The 18,994-nt window shown below is 36.9% G+C and overlaps 1 protein-coding gene across 1 annotated transcript in view; it reads right to left on the bottom strand.

The window, feature by feature from the left end:
- The window catches only part of ARHGAP29 (Rho GTPase activating protein 29), a 48,415-nt gene that overhangs the window by 4,673 nt on the left and 24,748 nt on the right, over window positions 1-18,994 (bottom strand). The window contains exons 3-18 of the mRNA XM_008941747.1: window positions 14,075-14,171; window positions 13,637-13,709; window positions 9,839-9,899; window positions 9,219-9,356; window positions 8,890-8,954; window positions 8,285-8,395; window positions 8,066-8,146; window positions 7,586-7,774; window positions 7,203-7,340; window positions 5,728-5,918; window positions 3,778-3,944; window positions 3,036-3,164; window positions 2,766-2,864; window positions 1,170-1,333; window positions 733-921; window positions 406-543 (exon numbers count right to left, since the gene is read on the bottom strand). Coding sequence (XP_008939995.1) covers window positions 406-543; window positions 733-921; window positions 1,170-1,333; window positions 2,766-2,864; window positions 3,036-3,164; window positions 3,778-3,944; window positions 5,728-5,918; window positions 7,203-7,340; window positions 7,586-7,774; window positions 8,066-8,146; window positions 8,285-8,395; window positions 8,890-8,954; window positions 9,219-9,356; window positions 9,839-9,899; window positions 13,637-13,709; window positions 14,075-14,171 — 2,030 coding nt within the window. The remainder of the gene's footprint in view (window positions 1-405; window positions 544-732; window positions 922-1,169; window positions 1,334-2,765; window positions 2,865-3,035; window positions 3,165-3,777; window positions 3,945-5,727; window positions 5,919-7,202; window positions 7,341-7,585; window positions 7,775-8,065; window positions 8,147-8,284; window positions 8,396-8,889; window positions 8,955-9,218; window positions 9,357-9,838; window positions 9,900-13,636; window positions 13,710-14,074; window positions 14,172-18,994) is intronic.

Raw genomic sequence — 18,994 nt, 5'->3', positions numbered from 1 at the left:
TTTCCCTAATGAACACATCATCATGACCATTACAAGTGCTCCATGAAATTTATTGGCATATATTAACAGCAAAATATCAGCATCTGTCTGCTTGAGGAGGCAAGAACATGGGAATGCTTTAAACTTCACACAGGACAGGCAAATTCAGTAAACGGAAAGGTTTCAGAAGTGAAAGCTTCACTACATGTGGATAAACAAAAGCTCATTCTGCACATAGTACTAATATTTAAAGAGATATTATGCCTGTCACAGGCTCCATGTGAAAAGAAGCCTACTGCAACTATACAAGGCACTCACTTATTCATCTGCTGCAGGACTGCTGAAAAGAATTTTTTTTTTCCCCTTTTGTACTGAAGAAATATACTATATGACTTCAGATTTCCATCTGACCTCTCCAGTACATACCTGGCGGAGATACAACTTGAGAACATTGCTGATATCATGTGCATAGAGTTCTGAGAGCTCGACCAAATCCTTTCCATTTTCAAAAGCTTGACAAAGCTTTTCCACTCTTGATTTGGCTCCATTCACACGATAGATACCCTGAAATTAAAAGATCAGCACAACTCTATTTTAACTTGAAAGGAAAGTGTGAAACACAGATGATATCAACAGTACATCATTAACAACTTAAGAGGCACTTGGTTGTGTTGTTGGTGTTTTTTTTTTCTTTTTTTTTTTTTTTTTTAAAGCTTGTTCATACTTAACTTTTATAAACAAACTTGATCATACCTTGACATTCAGTGCTCTGCTTTCAATTTCTGACGTACACTTTTTGATGATGAAAGGAACGCCATCGGGAACATTTTTAGCAGCTTGGGCAAATTCCACTCCAAACAAGTGAAGCCTTCCATGAAGTTTTTTGTGCCCACATTGAATAGCTAAAGTCTCTAAACATTTTTTATGGCATGCAAGTGAACACTACAGGGGACGAAAAAAGCACATGGTTTGACACAATCCGATACCATAAGAAATATCTCTGCTGTGTGTTATCCCATATGCGAGCAGAAGGGAAGATTTGTTAAGTCTGTTGTGCTTTTGCTCTGAGTTCACAATGACTCTATGAGCCACATAGTCTCTACTTTTCATACAGCAAAATAATGCAAGTTTCCAAACCTTCTGACTTTATATAAATCCCAAGCAGCAATTGAAACTATTTTTCAACTTACCTCCTCACATTCAGCTCCCTGAAATACCACTAAGCTGTCACATTCTCTGCATTTAGATGGAGCTCTCAGCTTCCGTAGCTTGTGTGTTTGTGCTGCTTTGGACATATTAGCATTTCTGAAAGGTCCTGGAGAATTTGCAGTTTCAGATGTCAGATCATTTAAACCTGGAGAGAGTTTCTCTGTTACTGTCATTCTAATACTCGCTATTGGGATAGGCTATTTATTCTGATTTTTTAGAACTGTGCTGTACAACACAGTTGTTGTTACTTACAGAATTCTATCAAAGTAATCAAAAACATTTCAATCACAAGGAAGCAAAACAATGTTACAGTTTACATAACAGACAAGTTAACTATAAAATAATCTTAGATAGAAGTGGAATCAAATGATCAGTTTTGCATTTCCAAGCATTTCTTTTTTTCCTGTATTAACAGCATGTGAAAATGTTAGGGCATTTAATTCCATCTGCCCTGCAGTCACACAACTACTCATCGAAGTTTCACTCTATGTATGTCAAAATCCTGTACTAGAGGATGAAAGATGACATTATGGTCTGGCATGTAGTGTTTCTGAAATACTTAGAATACTTGGCAGCAGAGAAGAATTAACACACTCACAGCAGAACCCATTTAAAATAAAAAACACTGATTCTCAGTCTCCTATGATAACATCAACATATTTTCTAGAGGATTCTAGAAGAGTATAGCAACTGGTGCTTTTTGTGACCAATTTTTTTCAAGCAATTTACTTCATGTGCTATCAGCAAATCTGTGAATCAAAATAATTTGTCGTACAGACAAGAACTTAAAATTAACACACAATTATTTGCCCAGAAAGCTTCTTAAAAGCTCAAGTACTGGCTAAACACCACCATGCAAAGTGAAAGTTTTCATTCTTTATACAAAAAAAAAAAAAGTTTGCCATGCTTTAAATCTGCATCTAAACCAGTATTGTTAACCACAGACTCATTCCTAGAAGGCAAAGTACATGTTTAGGAAATGAAGACTAACTGAAGAATCTCCTACAGGCTTACTAAGTGCTACAGGTATTTCAGAACTAGATTGTAAGTAGTGCAGACATCCCATAGAACTATTGCTGATAATCCAGTTATTCAGGTTTTGGTACCTGTGGCAACATTGTCTTTATATCTGGGACAGCCATTACCAAACTTGCTCATCTAACTTGAGAAGAGTAAAATGTCAGTTGTTACCCTAAACATTTGGATCCATTTTTTTTCCAATTTGCCAATTACTAACTCTCCCTATCTGTACATTTCACTTCAAAGTTTAGAAGTGATCTTAAATACCTCAGTGCCATGCAGCTAATTTTAAATGCAAAATGTCTGGAGGGAACAGTTAGTGGATCACTCATGTTTACCTCAGGAGAGTGAAGGCACTAGAAATGTTCAAAGGCTGCCCATATAGTTAATCTAAATATATGAACTTCAGCTCTCCACCTCAAGTGGATGCATATTGAAAAACAATGCTGTTGGTAATCACAGCCTTGTTAATGTACTTTTCTTAAGCACATTGAAAAAAGTCACACTCTACAACAAAAAGCATCTTCTGGGGACTTCAGGTATGGAAACAACATTACCACAGTCTGAAGGAGATGGTGGCTCTCTTTCATCAAGATCATCTGCAGATGACATAGTACCAGTAGAAGGTGTTCGGGGAAGTCGTCTTTTAAAATCCCCTAGCAGATGAGAAAAATTTTCAGGAAGCTGTAAGTATCAGTTCCACCCAATCGCCCATTTGCATTATAGGCTCTGTCCAACACTTGCTAAACTACCAATGATTTCTTCATTAGTGTAAGACACTCCAGAGCAAAGACTTCAAAGGAGCGTGGCATCGAGCGCAGCTGTACCTGGGCTGGCAGAGGGAGAGTCCATGGATCGGGACTCGCTGCTTCCTCCCGCGCTTTCCGAGTCGCTGCACATGCCTCCGCTCTGGTTGCCAACCGACCACGATCTGAACGGTGGTGGCCCTCGCATTGCTTTGGAGAGAAAATCCACAAATTCTAAACGTCAAAGACAAAATTACATTCTTTTCATTTAAGTACTGTACTGGTTTGGGGACGGCCTGTACAGGTCTGGGGGTGTTCCTGACCTTGAGCCATAACAAGGACTAACTACGACTATATTCAAAATAGGAAACTATTGCAAAAAGGCATACAAATATATAGTACAGTGAAAAAAAAACACACCATATATTTCTGTAAAAGCTTCAGGATGTAAGAAAACTCATTTCAGAAACTTGACACTTGTGCTTTTGCAAAAAAAGTGAAATCAATGTAGTATTTATAAAACCAATGGATTTTCAATTGCTAAAATTAAATGAAATAGTTTAGTACACTGAGCTTGACAGTACTTGCTGTTTGAACTGCACCTCACCTTTCTTGTCAAAGAATCTAGGTATGCAAACAGGCAGTTTTCCATTTGTCCTTACACTCAAGTACATAATTGTTTTTACAGGCTTTGACTTTAAAATACATTCTTTAACCCCTTCAGTGCTACATTTCTCACAGTGAAACATCAAGCACCTGTTCTGTTTTTTTTTCCCCGGTATTGTTATTTAGAGACTGAACTGCAGATGAAATATAGAACTACCTTGGATATCTGTGCTGCTGGAAGATCTCTTCTCTCCAATCTTCTGCGAACGATGATAAATTGGGCTTCCCACATCATCTAACGTCTGAGCAGGAAAATCTCCTGAACACTGAGATAAGTTACCATGTGACGTACGGACACTGTTTGTTGATTGCTTATTGAAAACCCTTCAGAAAGTGAAATGTAATTTGAAGAGTCAGTATGATAGAATTAAATTAAAAACAATGCCTTTTTTGATTCCTGAGCATTAAAATGCTTCAATTTAAGTGCTATTCTTGAACATATATTTGACATGTAATTCTTAAACACAAATGAAAATAAAAAAGATAAAAAGGGTAGCAGTTTATTTTTAATAAAATACGTGCAATTTCCCAGTGTTTCCTCCTGACCCCAAACAAATCAGCTTTTCCACATCTCTGTAAGGTATTATGACTGTTATTTTTCAGACTTAGAAAAAAATAGCAAATCTGTTTATCTAAAGATCAGAATAATTCAGAGGCTAGTGCATCCTATTTTGATGCTTTCAATAACTTTCACTTATAAATATATAGGTGTTTCAATGCTTTGCTTTTTTAAAATCACATAAAATACGTTGAAGCTGCCAAAGAGCTTAGAGTCAGTTCATTATGAAAATCTGCTCTCAAGATAAGGACAGAAAACTGTTAACATCAATTAATGTAAAGTGCTGAAGCACCCTGCGGTCAAAGTGGCCTGCTGGCCAAGTTCAGCAGTCAGGAAGATTTTCCTTAAGTTCTACTGTATCCAAATGAAGGAAATAAAGACTTAAAAGCATTAAAAATTGCATTTGTCCAAGCTACTGTCCCTTAAAAAAAAAATGTAGACCCAAACAATAAAAATTATCACTTTGAGTATATGAACATTCATTGAAAAGGCTGTGTGAAAGAAAACAAATGGTGAGAAGCAAGAAAGAAAAAAAACACTCCTGTGAGTTTTAAGCAGTAAGCAGCTGGGAGAACACACAAAGAGTTTGAAATTTTATGCTCATCAATTTCTCAGGGAGCTGGATAGTTAAATCCCTGTAAGTCAGAGTTTATGAGTATAGCCCAAGTCAGTCTTAAAAGGCAGGAAATTTACAGACAAGAACTAGGAATCTCAGCTTTAACTTTGAATTTCCTGGCTTTTGTTGGTAGAGGTCTGACTCAAGCATTAGGTTTTTTGTATTTAGTTTCCTTTTGAAAGATGATGACGACATTTTCCTGTAGAACTGTGAAACACAGACTGGAATGGATATTCTGTTGCTTTAGTGCCAAAACCACTATTTTACAATAAGTTAAAGGTGGAAAAGCATTTGGCATACTGACATGCAGTCGTCTTTGTCTTCTAGTCCTTACTCCTCCGTTAGCTGTATCTTTAATAGATTAACAGTAAAACTCCCATTTCACACAGGTTGGAAAAAAAAGTAACTTATCTATAACACAGGGACATGTAGCCTCTCAACTTTTTTTTTAGTTACATAGCATGAGACAAATTAGGAAACATTTCCTGCCAAAAAGTTGCCAAATGTAAACAATATGAAAGAAGGTATTGTAGCAGCAATGCTTGTAGGAGAGAAAAAGTACCTCCTCAGACTCTAAACTATCAAATACTACTGTCACACTACAGAGCTAAAAGTTCACATTTTTCATATTAACCAGTATCTGTGTTAAAAGGGCAACAAGTCAGTTCTTGCTAAAACACTGGTAGTTGCTGTGAAAGTCTTATCACAAAAAGTGGCATTCTGCCTTGGAACTTAAAGTCAAGTTTTAATGTCAACATAAGCTATCAAAAGATGAGTCAAAGAAATAAGAGAATGGTAAAGCATGGGGGTACAACATGAGTATTCATTTAATTCCTCCAAAAAAAAAAAAAAGAACATATTTTACTGTTAAACAGATGTGCCTAGCATTTAATTCTAAACCAAGCTTATGCCACCTGTAGTTTTGGACTCACCCATCAACCTGGGAACTCTGGGTTTCAAAGGAACCTGATTCAACAGGAACACTTTCCTTTGGCAAACTTTTCACAAACTCTGAATACTGCTGACCAGGGTCATAGAGTTTGGCACTCTCACAGAGGGACTGGCAGTTAACTGGGAGAGACACAACCTGAGCATGCTGCAGCTGGAACAGGTTAACTGTTGCCTGTTGGGGAAAAATTTTTTTTTTTTCATTATTTGTAGATCATTTACGACATATTTCACTCACACTTTGCTCAACCTAAATTATTATCAGAACAGAAAATTATTTAAACAGTAAGACCAGAAAAACTCTAGAAAACAGTAACATTTGTAGGGATGGACATTGTGCAAGATTACTGAAAGTCAGCTGCAAAAACTTAGTATCTATGGTATGCATAATAATATTTCTCTTCTCTCAGTTATTGAATCCTCCAGGTAGCAAAGGCAATTCAAGTGGCTATCCACTTTGGCCTGACCAAGATAAACAGGAAGGTTTTTTGCTACCAAACAGTAATTTTTCATGCTCAAGAAGGAATTTTAGTCACTACTACAATGATGAAGTAGTTGGGAGTTCCAAAGCCAGATGGGCTCCATACGACCTTGAGACAAGAAATGGACAAAACTCCTTGTTCCAACAGAACAAATTTATTGAATAATTTCTTTGTTAAATTCCATGAAACTTCTGAAATATTTTATCACAAGGCAGAGACCAAGGAAGGGGACACTGCATGGCAGCTTCTTCAGCTTTGGAGCTGAAAGTAGTCTGCAGTTCAGAGATACTTGAACTGACAAGCTTATTTAAGCTTTCTACTGGTCTTGCGGGTTGTCTTTTGTGTTGTTTGAGGAGGGTTCTGTTTATTTTCTCTCCCCATGTCAGCATAAAATTGTCTTTGTTTCATCTAGAAAATGTACACATATGTTGGCATAATGCCCCTTTAAAGTTTTTTAAAAAACCTGTATGTAGATACACTGTTTTGACAATCCTTTGCTTATTTTAATTTAATTAATACATTAGTTTCAATGGATGGTAATTGAGACTGTCATCAGGACTAGAAGGCTCTACACTGCAGCATGTTAATGTCCATTCTGTGCTCGAGCCAAACATCTTTGCTAATGAAAATAATGGGAATGGGAGATGTACCCTTAAGCAAGCGAGTAACACTACTGCCATCAATATTCTTAGAGAAATTTTTACAAGAATTGTGTAGTCAGCATTCTTGCAAGGCAGCAGCTCATTAGAAAAAAACTCACAATGAAAATCCATTCAAGATGTTTAACACCCTCCCTTTTACTTTTTAAGCTTCTAACAGAAAGAGAACACCACAAACACACTAAAAGTTTTCCTTTTCCTATTGGCTTGACATCTGTCCTTTGAAAAATTCCTATTTTAAACATTTAACACTACAGATGGGGCTCTCTTCTAGTCTTTATATATCTGCACTGAATGTATATGAAAGAGCAGGCTTACAGCTTTAAGAGTAAGATCACATTGGTAAATAAGCTCCCGAAGCTGTGTTAAGACATCACTTTTTAAACTTTCCAAATCATTTCTTTTTTCTTCAACCTCTGCCATGCTTGCTTTATAGTGCTCATTGGCCTCTTCAGCCTAGAGAAAACACAAGTAATAAAGGGGTGATGGACTACAATCCTTGATATAAGAAGCAAGAAAAAAACCCGCAAAACACATAAGATGCTTGTAATTGGAGATTCCCATTTAGGGTAAAAGCCCAAGAGAGCATAGCATGATTAAAATTAAAAATTATCAACAGAACACTTACTCAAATATTCCCATTGAGAAAGCATGAGTAAAACAAACGTAGGCTTAACTTTAAAAGGAACAAAAACTCTTACTTTTTGAAGAGCTTCCTCTTCTAGCCTTCGTTTTTTTTCCAGTTGCTTGCTGACATCTTTCACAAAGCTTCCACTTGAGCTGAGATGTTCCTCCTCAGCACGAGCAGTGCAGGATTTTGCCTTTTCATACTCATCTTGACGCTGTGTATATAGCAACTTAGCTTTTCTTAGAGCAGCTTCCAGCTCTTGCTGCAGAATGCCACAAAAGAAAAAAGCAAAAGAATTATTTTAATTTTCCAGTTATTTAATTTGATATCTAAAGAAGCTGTTATGCATGGGTCTGTATACTGCAGTTCAAAGTACATGTTCACAGAAATATAACCTCCTACAAGTACATTATGAAATGGACAGTTACAGACGACACCCAGTAAGCCCTATAGATTCTGCACATGAATTTAAGTGCATAACAGCCTAGTCTTAAAGTTTGATCCTTTGAAGACTATCACATTGAATACTGTTAGGTATGAAAGAAACACCAACCATTTTTTTCTGTTCTCGCTGCCAAAGCTCCTTGATATCTTTCCTTTGTCTATCCAACTCATTTTTCCTTCCTAGAAGAGGCTAGATAGGAAACATTAACAGAGTGCATTAGAGGCTCATGGTTTGCAAATCTGCAAATTTTATCTTCTGAATAATCTGTGCTGTTACAGAACTTTTTAAAAACCTAACCAATATCTTGGTCTTTTTCATTAAGCTTACCTGCACAAATTTGTTAGACTGGAGAGCAGCAGCTGTTTGTTGCCAAAGTTGATTGTTCTCGATATCATTTTGAAAAGCATTAATGAATATTGATTGAAATGGCATATAATCCTACAATTACACAGAACAAAACATTAATGTTCTAGGGTACGGTAGAGCTAGGCTGACATTCTAAATGTCTGTGTAGTCAAACTCAATTTTCAACTAAATTTAATAATGTATTTATATATGTGTAGAGTCAGAATTAGGTATAAATACAGAAAATTACTAATTCCTCAGCTATTTTTCATTTCACTAGGATAACACTCTGAAAGATAAGTCTACAAGTCCAAATCACAAAGCAGACAAGATATTAGAAAAAAAAGCATACTGTGACAATTAGAAGGCTATTCTGCATTTTCAACAAAGAGAATTATATACCCAAATTTCCGTAAGAGATGGTAAAATACAAAGTACACTAGATCTTTTAACTAGTGGTTTACAGTAAAAATCAATCCTGTATCAACTTAGAACTCCATTCCTCAACATCCCTAAAGTTTCATTTTTGTGCAAGGCATCCAATACATATTTAAGATTTTAAAATAAAGCCCCTAAAACATACTCACCTGGTGTCCAACAACAGCTTTAGCAGTTTCAGCCATTTTTGCTAGATTTTTAGCACACTCCACTTCTGTAAGAAAAAATTCAGTACTGTTTACACTAATCATTGTAACATATGCTAAATGCTTTTTACATTCCCCCTCTAACAGATAGGGACCACCTTCACTTTGTTACAGGCCTTTAATTATAGGAAACGCGTGATCGTTCTGTCCACTTCAGTGGAACAGCTACTAATTTAGAAATCACATTATTGACAGTCTGCAGCACAGAGGCCTGAAAACAGATTTAATTTCTTCATGACAAAGCTGATTAAATGCCAGAAAGAGCCACTCACCCAAGCTAAGCTTTTTTTCTACCCATGCGACTACATCCTTGGTATATTTTGACCATGCTTTAGCATAGGACAGAGCTGATTCAATTCCACTGTCATTTCTTAGGAGCATGCTATCAACCTCCTCTGCTCGAAGATGTCCTGAAAGTAGAGCATCCAACACAAAGAAGTGAATTCTAGACATGACCACACACTGAGCACAAGGCCAGTATTAGCCAACTGTGAATACTTAAGCAGCTCCAATCTTGAGTTGGTCTTTAATGCTAGTTGATTCTAAACAGGACTGACAGAGGTTTTAGAACAAATTAAAGGCTCATAGTATTTTATCTGGGCTAGTCAGATGGTCAGCATAACTTTCTTAAAAAAAAAGTGACCCAACAAAACACTTATCATGTGATGACATACAGAAGTGCTTCAGGCATTGGTTCTTCCACCCCTAACAACCCAACCCAGGACGGTTATTCACAAAAGCATAAAACCACTACAATAGCAAACTTTTTACAGTGATGTTTTAATGGCAGCATAGGTGTAAAAAGCTGACCAAGCAACTTATTTTGTAACATTTTAGAAGATGAATGCACAGATACAGAATGGTGTTTATGAACACTAAATGAATGACCTACCTTGAATATCATCCTTTTCATGCAGTGAACCCCCAGATTCCACAGAAAGATTCTCAAAGGACTAGTGTATAAGGAGCAAAACACTAAGTTAGCAAAGAAGAGTTCTTACTGGAACTGTCAGGCTAACAAAACAAATGGCACCAACTGCCCCTTTCTTTTTTCTGCTGATAAAGCAGCAAAATGTACTGTAACTCCCTCTCATCTAAGGCACAATACCTTCTAAGCTCCCATAGCTGTAGATTGAGACAAGTAATCATTATGTATCCATAAATCAACAATCTTGAAAGGCTGTGATGAGAGAGTTGTTTAACAAATCAAGCTGATATTTAAGTGACCTCCAACTTTTTTTAGATCTTTGCTTATTTTTTAAAAAGCGTTTCACATAGACCTAACATCATACCCGTACAACAGACAACATTCTACAAGCCATTAGAATCCTGTATTTCTTTCTTAAGGGAATAAAGTTATTATTTTTCTTAAATTACTTGCAGATGTGCACTGCAGGCACACAAGCAGACTAGTACCACTTGCTAATGAAACCCTGACAATTCAGTACGACCTGACAGAATCTAATCCAGTAATAAAAAGGAATTTAGCACAACATTTCATGCCTACGTTTGTCCTCATGCTGCATTTTGCTACCCCTTTAATTGTGCAAATTGGACTATTTATAGGGCTGTGCTATAAACCAGGCTACAGAATAGACTTCAGTGAATAAGAAGTTTACCTAGCAACCACCACCTCCTTTAAACAAACAAGCAAACAACACAACCCTACATAATTTTAAATTAATAAACTGCTCTTGAAAACTGGTAAGTAGAGTAGGCAGAAGACAAAAGACTGAGAAATAGCTACGAAGTGGCCTTAAGCTTTACAACAACAGTTGTTCCCATTTTAGACTTTGGTGCTGTTTTATTTTCAGACTTAAAGCTATAATAGAGCATAGTAACAATGATGCAAGTAATTCTTTCTTGTTTGGTTGCTTTTTTAAAATAGAAATGGAAAATGGTCATAAATCACACAAAAATCCTCCAACAGCAAAAGCAGCTTTTCCATATACCAAAACATACAAGGTATTAATCAGCAATTACATTGAACAGAATCAAGCTACAGTCTAAAGAACAGCTCCATTTCCAAGAAAGTAGAATACTAGTAAAATTGCTGTCTAATAAGAGAGAATTTAAGTAAAACGGAATGGCTTTTTCAGAACAGGTGGGAAAGCCATCCAAATCTGTCTATCAATCAAATGGTAAAAATCCCCACCAAACTGAATTTAGAGATGGATAAATATTAGTCATACAGAAATTTTGGACATTACTAGATTTAGTTCTGATTTGGTTACAAAGTATTACTCTCTTCAACTAGATTTTAAATTAGCATACAGTTATTATGGAAGAACAAATAAGAAAAGGAAAAAAAACCCTACTTTACATTAACTCAGGAGGCACTTTTAAGTTCTGGTCCTAAAAATTATTTCCCATTCTGTAAGACCCAAGTAATTTCAGCCTTGATGACTGTTCATTCCTTTCTAGTAATTCAGGCACACTGCTTAGTTAGGGCAACTCATCAACATTCATTCATCCATCCACTTTCAACCTATTGCAAATAGGTAATACTACATTTTAAAAGCAAGTACATGGAGTACTACTTTTAGTTATGTCCTACAACTTAGTATCAGAACTTGACCCATAAGACTCCCCCTCAAGTACCCAATGATACAAAGTGAGCCTTGCAAAAATTAACAGGTCTGACTCTCAGATTTCACTGCCCAACTTTTAGCAGTCTCTTCTGACTTTTTTTTTCCCCCCATTACCCAAGAACTCTCACTGACAGAGACAAATCTCTGCACGTTTTGAAAACTATCCTTCTCCCATTTCTTTATCCTTCTCTCAGATCTAGATAGTGTCAAATTGCAGTCAAGCAGCTTGTGGAGTAATGAAAGGTCAAATGTGCCTGTCTTGCCTCTCCCAATGTATTCTAAAGCTCTTCTGTTTTTAATTAAAAAATATCTTTGCTTCCACCTTGTACTTCCAGTTGTACTACAAAGGCTAAAATGAGAACAAGTACATTTGCTAAGAGGGGGTATGCATATCACTTTGCTTAAGCTTTCCAGTGGAATGCCTGAACTAAAGAATGTAGACTCCCCTGCAATCAATAGAAGCAAGATCAGCCCCCCACACCATCATCTTGTATACCAATTCTCCAGAGCTTAGTTAGGAAGGTCCTTAACAGGTGATTAAAATATCTTTCCTTTATTAACCCTCAAAATATTTACATGTTAAATTTTATCAAAATGTAATGAATGTACACATCTGTAGGAATGGAAAGTTACTACACCTCCCTAAATATTTTGCATTTAACTCCTCCTAATACTCAGCTCCTGGTTGATCTCCAAATTGCTCTCTGAATTGCAAGTCAACGTGAAATACTTCATCTGTTAAATGTGTCTGAATGAAAACGCACTTAAATTTAAGAAATTGAACCAGGTTATCCTACCTGCTCTAAAATTTGTAATTGTTCCCTTCCACATTAGGAAAAGCAAATGACAGTACAAAAAAGGGCTGGTGACTTGCATGGTAGAGTATTTTCTACTAGAATAGCACTCCTTCCTCATTTCACTATATTCTAATTTCTCCTCGATCTTCCCCCACTCCCATGTTCAGAAAAGTGACCTTTTTAGCTAAGCATTCACAATATATGGGACCATCTCATTCCACAGGAACACATTTTTGCATTACAAAGCCATCACAACATTAAAATGTTGGCAAATTCAGCACCTTACTTCTGCTGGTGCACCAATTAGCTGAAATAATATCCATTCAAATAATCTCATTTAAATTACATGTAATGCTAGTTTTTGTGCTATTTTATTCCATACTTTTCCATCAGCCATCTAACTCTAAGTCTGCTGGAACCACTTTTGCAAGTAACCTCCTTCCGCTCCATGCTGTTTGTGAAGACGATTTTTCTAGCAGCTACAGAATTAGAAGTTCTGTGATCACCCATCTTTCTTGCGTGCATTATCAAACAGAGAAAGCTTAAAAAGACTACCCAGCTGTAGCCGCACAGCATTGCTATAATCAAGCCTCTATGAAGGAATGCTAAGCTTTAAGTACATTTCAATAAAGCCTTTAAAAAAAAAATCCACAATAAAGAATTTTTAATCTTGCTGCAAGTTAGCTTGCCATATATTGATTGACTTGAAAGTCTGCTTCTAAATGCACAAAAATTCAGAACAGAGTTTCCTACTGAGCCCTCTTTAATCTCACCTTCAAAGTGTTTAAAGGGGAGTTTAAAGCACTAATGTTTTTCTTTGACTACCTAGAAGTTGACAGTGCTATTTCAGTTCTCTGTTGTTCATACAGCTACAGCACAAACTGGGCTCTGGAAGAAGAAAAGGTTATTTTGTAATGAGTATTAGTCTTAACAAGCCAAAAAGAGGTCATTAAACCTCTACCTTCTAGGTCTAACAGGTCTATTCTAATTATTTCAGCACGCAAATCATTCAAGCATCTTAATCCTTTTCATTTAAACCAATTAAAAATTCTCTAATATAATTATAGCACGTTAAACTTACATATTTGAATGCTAGCCCCATTGAGTCATCACTAACATTTAGAACTGAGAATACATTCAAGTATCTGAAACCTTGAATGAGTTTTTTTTCTGGGTTTAATAATTTTTAACACCTAGAACACTCCTAGTGTCCCAGTCCCATGACGCACAGAGGTTCAGTGGAAATGAGTATCTCCCTTAAAAGACACCATTCCACACTCCAAGGGAACGTGTTTAGCCTACCCGGCTTCTCCGAGATACAGGAAGTCCCAATGACGAACCATTGTCTACATCTCCCATAAGGAAGTCCGAAACACTGCCAGAAAAACAAAGACTTGTGTTACTTCATTACTTTACCTCTCCAAGTAATTTCAGATCACTGAGAACAAAAATTCAGATAGTATTCCTTAAATCCTTCCGAAGATTTGCAAATGATTTTTCAAGCAGTCATATATTCCCTGTAATTTCTATACCATAATTGTTTTCCTTGTGAAGGAAAAACAAACAAACCAACCAACCCCAAACACCCAAACAAAGCTGTAAAGTTTTTCTGGATATGGTTAATCTAGATCATCAGCTAATACTTGTTCAAAAGAAAACTGAAGGTTTTCTTGTTGTTCAGTCTTCATTTGATTCAGCTCCACCCATCTCTTTAAAAACTCCTTCTGGATTCCAACTTACACGTTTCCAAAGGTGAATGCCAATGTTTCAATGGAAGAGAATATTTCACTGAAGAGTTCTCTCTTGTTTTCTTCGCTAACTTCTTTGAAGTTCACCGCTTAGGGAAAAAAAAGGGCAAGTAGTCAATCGACCAAGTTTACTAGGCTCAAAGACAAAGTTTATATCCTACAGAACATGCAACATTATACTTTTCTGAACAATAGAAAAACCACAATTTTAAAGAAGATAAGAAAGTAAACACTAAAGGAAAGAAATTAACACAATCCAGATGCTTCCCACAGTGAAATCAGTTTACTCTTTCACTTCCTATGTCTTCCTACTTAAGAAGCAGCTTTGTGCGGGAACACGATGTTAATGTGAGGTGAAGAGAAAAAAAAATGGTCATTTACAGTCAAATCATACAGCAGAAGCAAGACCACAAAGCAGCTTACAAATGCCTTCAAATATTTGAAAAACTGGTTCTTTTCTAGGTAGAAGTGTAAAAATTCAGAACAAAAGCACTTATTTCTGGGGGTGTCCTCTCCAGCTGTATATGATCCTGTGTATCCATCGAGAACACAGGATTTTTGGCTTGAGTACAAACAGAAAGCTATCAAAAGGTAGTGTCCATTGCAAAACCTTTTAAAATTATTAGCTCCAGGGCCTGGCAAAAGCCTCTCAGTTTTGCCTGTTAAAAGCAGTGAAGAAACTCAGCCTATTGTTGTTCCCAAATAGGAAGCGGAGCATTTGTGGACAAATCAGATGGTTTAAACTGGTGGTCAGGACAAGTATTTAGCCACTCAACATCGAGTCTTTAACATGCTGCTATGACAAACTGGAATAAGGAGAATGATTCATCCAGAGCTTCTGTTAACAACTACTGGAACATGGGGGAAGAGTAAGAAAGGAGAAGACAAAAAGCACAACTACTTTTGCCTGTTTCCAACTTCTTAATCATTCTGGGAAAACACACTGGGATGTTTTTCTTTAGAGATGTCACATACACTTCTTTGAGCCAAAGCTGAGCCACCTGGGTGGAAGTTTTCCAAATTTTGCATCGTGAAAAGGGATAATTTCACATTAGTATTTACTTGTTAAAAGCTCAAGCAATTCAATATTTTTAATTGTTTGGAAGCCTAAGCTACACTTATATTCATCTGTTTCAGAGATACTGTAATCACACACATACAACTATTCATTCCTATTAATCAGTTTTTGCAAGACCTGTGACAACTAACTTATGTATCCCACTTACATTTGAAGTACAAGTACGGGAATAACAGACCACAATGACTCCTGAAAGTCACAAAAACTAGATCACATCACAAAAACTAGATCACATTAAAGTGTTGCCCATTCTATACACATTTTCTTAGCAAATTGAAGTAACAGACTTTAATCTTAAAACATACTTAAACTTCCTGCCAGGTGGCTAAACCTTAATGGGTAACAAAGAAAGTACAGTAATCTGCTCCCCGTTAAACTTCCTTTGTGAAAGGAAAAGTTTTTAACTAGTAAACTAACACAGTTGTATCCATTCCTTTTAATACAGCATGCCAATGGGCCATTTCTGTAACAGCTATTTCTATACAAAGCTATTATGGAAAATATATTTTCTTCTCATGGGCTACTTTCACAATTACTTAAACATCTGGAAGAATGTTTTGTAATAAGCTTACAGGAAAGAAAAACTGCTATGTATTAAAAAAATATTAACAGTCTCCATTGCTACAGTTCATTGCTAGATTAAGGCTTCTCCTACCTCTTAGTTCTTCTACTCTTTGTAATTACATTTAAAAATGCCCCTGGCACCTTTGAAATGAGACTCTACAGATGATAAGGTTTTTTTAAAACAACTTTGTAATAAGTAGGGGATTTCTCTTTTTTTTTAAGAAACTAATTTTCAACTAATTGAGATTAGTTGAAAACCTCAGCTTTCCAGAGATATTGCCGCTTGTAAATCTAAACTTTGCATTTGAAGTCATTAAGCAACAACAGTTACTACGAGATCTATTGATTACCAGCCACTAATGACCAGAAAAATCATTTGAATGCTGGCATGAAATGCAAACTGTTTCAAAACTAAAAGGCACCAACAAAAACTGTCTATACATTCGAAGCACTTACCACTGAAACTTTCATATATCCATTAGCTGCAGTGTCTTCAGAGACAGAGCACTCCTTTCACTTTGCTAATGAGACACTAAATAGATCGCCTCTCCCTAAAGAAATGCCGTCGGCTCACTCTGCCTTCCTGTTCCAGGAAAAGTTTTGTGAAGCTTTACACTTCATATACCAAAGAAATCCTTTTTTTTTCCAGGATCCATCACAAACGGAATAACCAATCTCAAGTTTTTTTAGAACAACCACTTCTCCCAAAAAAGGTTCCTTCAAGCTCTTAACAATTCAGTGGAATACAAACAGCTCTCTTCTAGCTTACTACCACTGGAATGCTGATGTACTTAACATCAACTTTAAACCTCTTTCCCCAGGACATCCTGACTGCACACAATAGCTACTGACAACAATGAACTATAGTAATCTTTCCATGTCTGGAAATGACAGCTATCTATCTATAGTTCTACAGATTTCAAAGCAAGTATACAATTTAACACTTTTAAGGAGGACTTCAGATAGTATCTAATGAAATTTTGAAAAAATCATATGATAGCAACACATTAAAATCCAGAATCCAGTACCTGAAACGCAAGCCTAGGTTGCATTAAAGTGAATCTGTATTTCCAAAGCTAACAAAGCAATCTTCAAACTAGAGGTGAGTTCGGCAGCCTCCTCAAAATGCTCACAGGTTCAACTCTTGGGTCGTGCCATCAAAAGCAACAGCCATGGAAGTTTTGGAAGACAAAATCCTAGAAGCTGAAGCAGTACCTGAGGACATTTGAGCAATGCTTCTGAAACCAGGAAGAAGAGGCTGTCAGCTGTTAAAACCAAAGTGCAACCGGGGCCTTTAAAAGATGATGCTTAGACAGCCCACAGCAACCACATCCCAGCACACAAGCTTCTGCGATGCTCTCTTGTCCCCTTCCAGTCAAATCAAGAGAGCACAGCCCAGAAAACCCACAGGACAGAGCCAAGCCAGTCTGCAGGAGTTTGCCTACTTCCTCCTTGCTCCCCATAGACCTGTGCAGCACTGAGAGCAGCAAAGCTCCCTTGCCAGCTGTCTACAGAGCCTAGACAAGTCTAAACTACACCAGTTTGCAGAATTTACTCTTTTCAGGTCAATTTTCTCATGCCTAGTAGATAGATATGGTAACGCTACCACGTTTCCTTAGAAACAAATCTTCAATCTGTACTTCACTAGCTGACTTTTAAGCAGTAAGCAACTGGCTTACTTGACTCGTTGGAATTGAACATCTTTGCATTCTGTCCAACTTCCAACAATGCTTTCAAGAACCTTTCAGAACCACTCCAAAAACAAGAACGCCCAAGCAAACAAAACACCAACCAAGACACTCTCCCAAAGCGAGGGCTTATAATACTTCATGGTATTATCTGCCATGTTTAAAGACATGTGAAAAAAAAAAGGGGGGGACAAACTTGAGTAGTATGCAGACTGGAAAGGGGCAGAAGAGTATTCACAGGATCTCACAGCCAGAGGGGATCTGCAGGCTGTCTAGGTCCTACTGTTCTACCTTTAGGTCTCTGTGTCATGTTGTTTCACCAGCTTGTACTTACGACCAAATCTGGCATCCTCCCCAACTTTAGCCAAATGTCAACAAGACAAGTTTGAAGAACTGTTTCCTGCTCCTTCCATCGTAAGTTTTCCTCTGAATTTACATCAGAGATACACCAGTAAGACTGAAATTACTTCACTGTGCTACAAGTATTTAACTTTGATGCAGAACCATTAGAAAAAAACACATCTAAAAAGTGAATTTCTACAGGAGAAACACAGTTTTAAGCTTTACTAGAAATTCATTCATTCTAGTGATTCAGTTAAGTCAAAAAGTGCAATTTAAAGCAAAAAAAACCAGTATAAACTTGAATTCAGCATGGGATCAGAAAAACCATGAATTCTGGAGCCATCAACTGTTTGAAGAAAGGAAAAGCATTAGACATCCACAGCAGAACTACAAGCATATTCATACCACTCCCACTGAAGGACTTGAGAAATGGTTGAAAGGCTTGAAGGAGGGGCACAAGCACTATAATTTTTGCTAGCATTCAAAATATACCCACTTGCAGTAATTTAAACGGGGTCGTCTGTCTGTACTGGACATTATGTTTAAATCACAGTGCAACTTGTCATACTTATATTTCACAAGCCAGAATCATGGACAGTCAGTGGCTTTGAAGTTATTGCTCTTAATGAAATCAGTTACAAAGCCAGTAATTTGTTAAAATAACCATTTGCCCCTATATGAAGTTCCAAATATGAAGTAGATTTGAAACCCTAGCGTTCTGTGAAGATTCAAAGAGGTCCTTCTAGAACGTAAGCCAGTTATGCTTCTATTTCTGAAAGGGGGGGTAAAAAAAAAATCATCACATGTAAATCCCAGCCTGTTTCTATTCCATTCTCTCTTAAATAAACATCAGAAATTTTCCGTGCCAGGTTAATCGTCTTCCTAGTCATAAATCTGACTACAGATACAGACTGCTTCCAGGTCTTTTTATAGTCTGTCCTTCAATGACAAGAAACAGATGAGTCAGATGAACTTCTTTCATAATGTCACACTAATGCAGCCTGGGAAGACACTGGAAAAAGGATACTGATTCTGTCCTACCAGCTCCTCACATTCTTGAAGCTTCCTGTTTATTCCAAAGTTTCATTACCTCTAGTGAAGTAACCACAGCTGAAAACTTGTGAACGCATGTGTTACTGACAGGCCACTGTAAGCAAACTTGAGGTCTGATATGCTTAGAATTCATCACAACATGCTGTATTTTTACTTCATCTACCTCAGTTCCAACAGTCACAGGCTT

This window comes from Merops nubicus, unplaced genomic scaffold (assembly GCF_000691845.1).
Source record: "Merops nubicus isolate BGI_N331 unplaced genomic scaffold, ASM69184v1 scaffold9536, whole genome shotgun sequence".
Lineage (NCBI taxonomy): Eukaryota > Metazoa > Chordata > Aves > Coraciiformes > Meropidae > Merops > Merops nubicus.
Note: the sequence above shows the minus strand (reverse complement) of the source record. Positions and strands in the feature narration are given on the sequence as shown.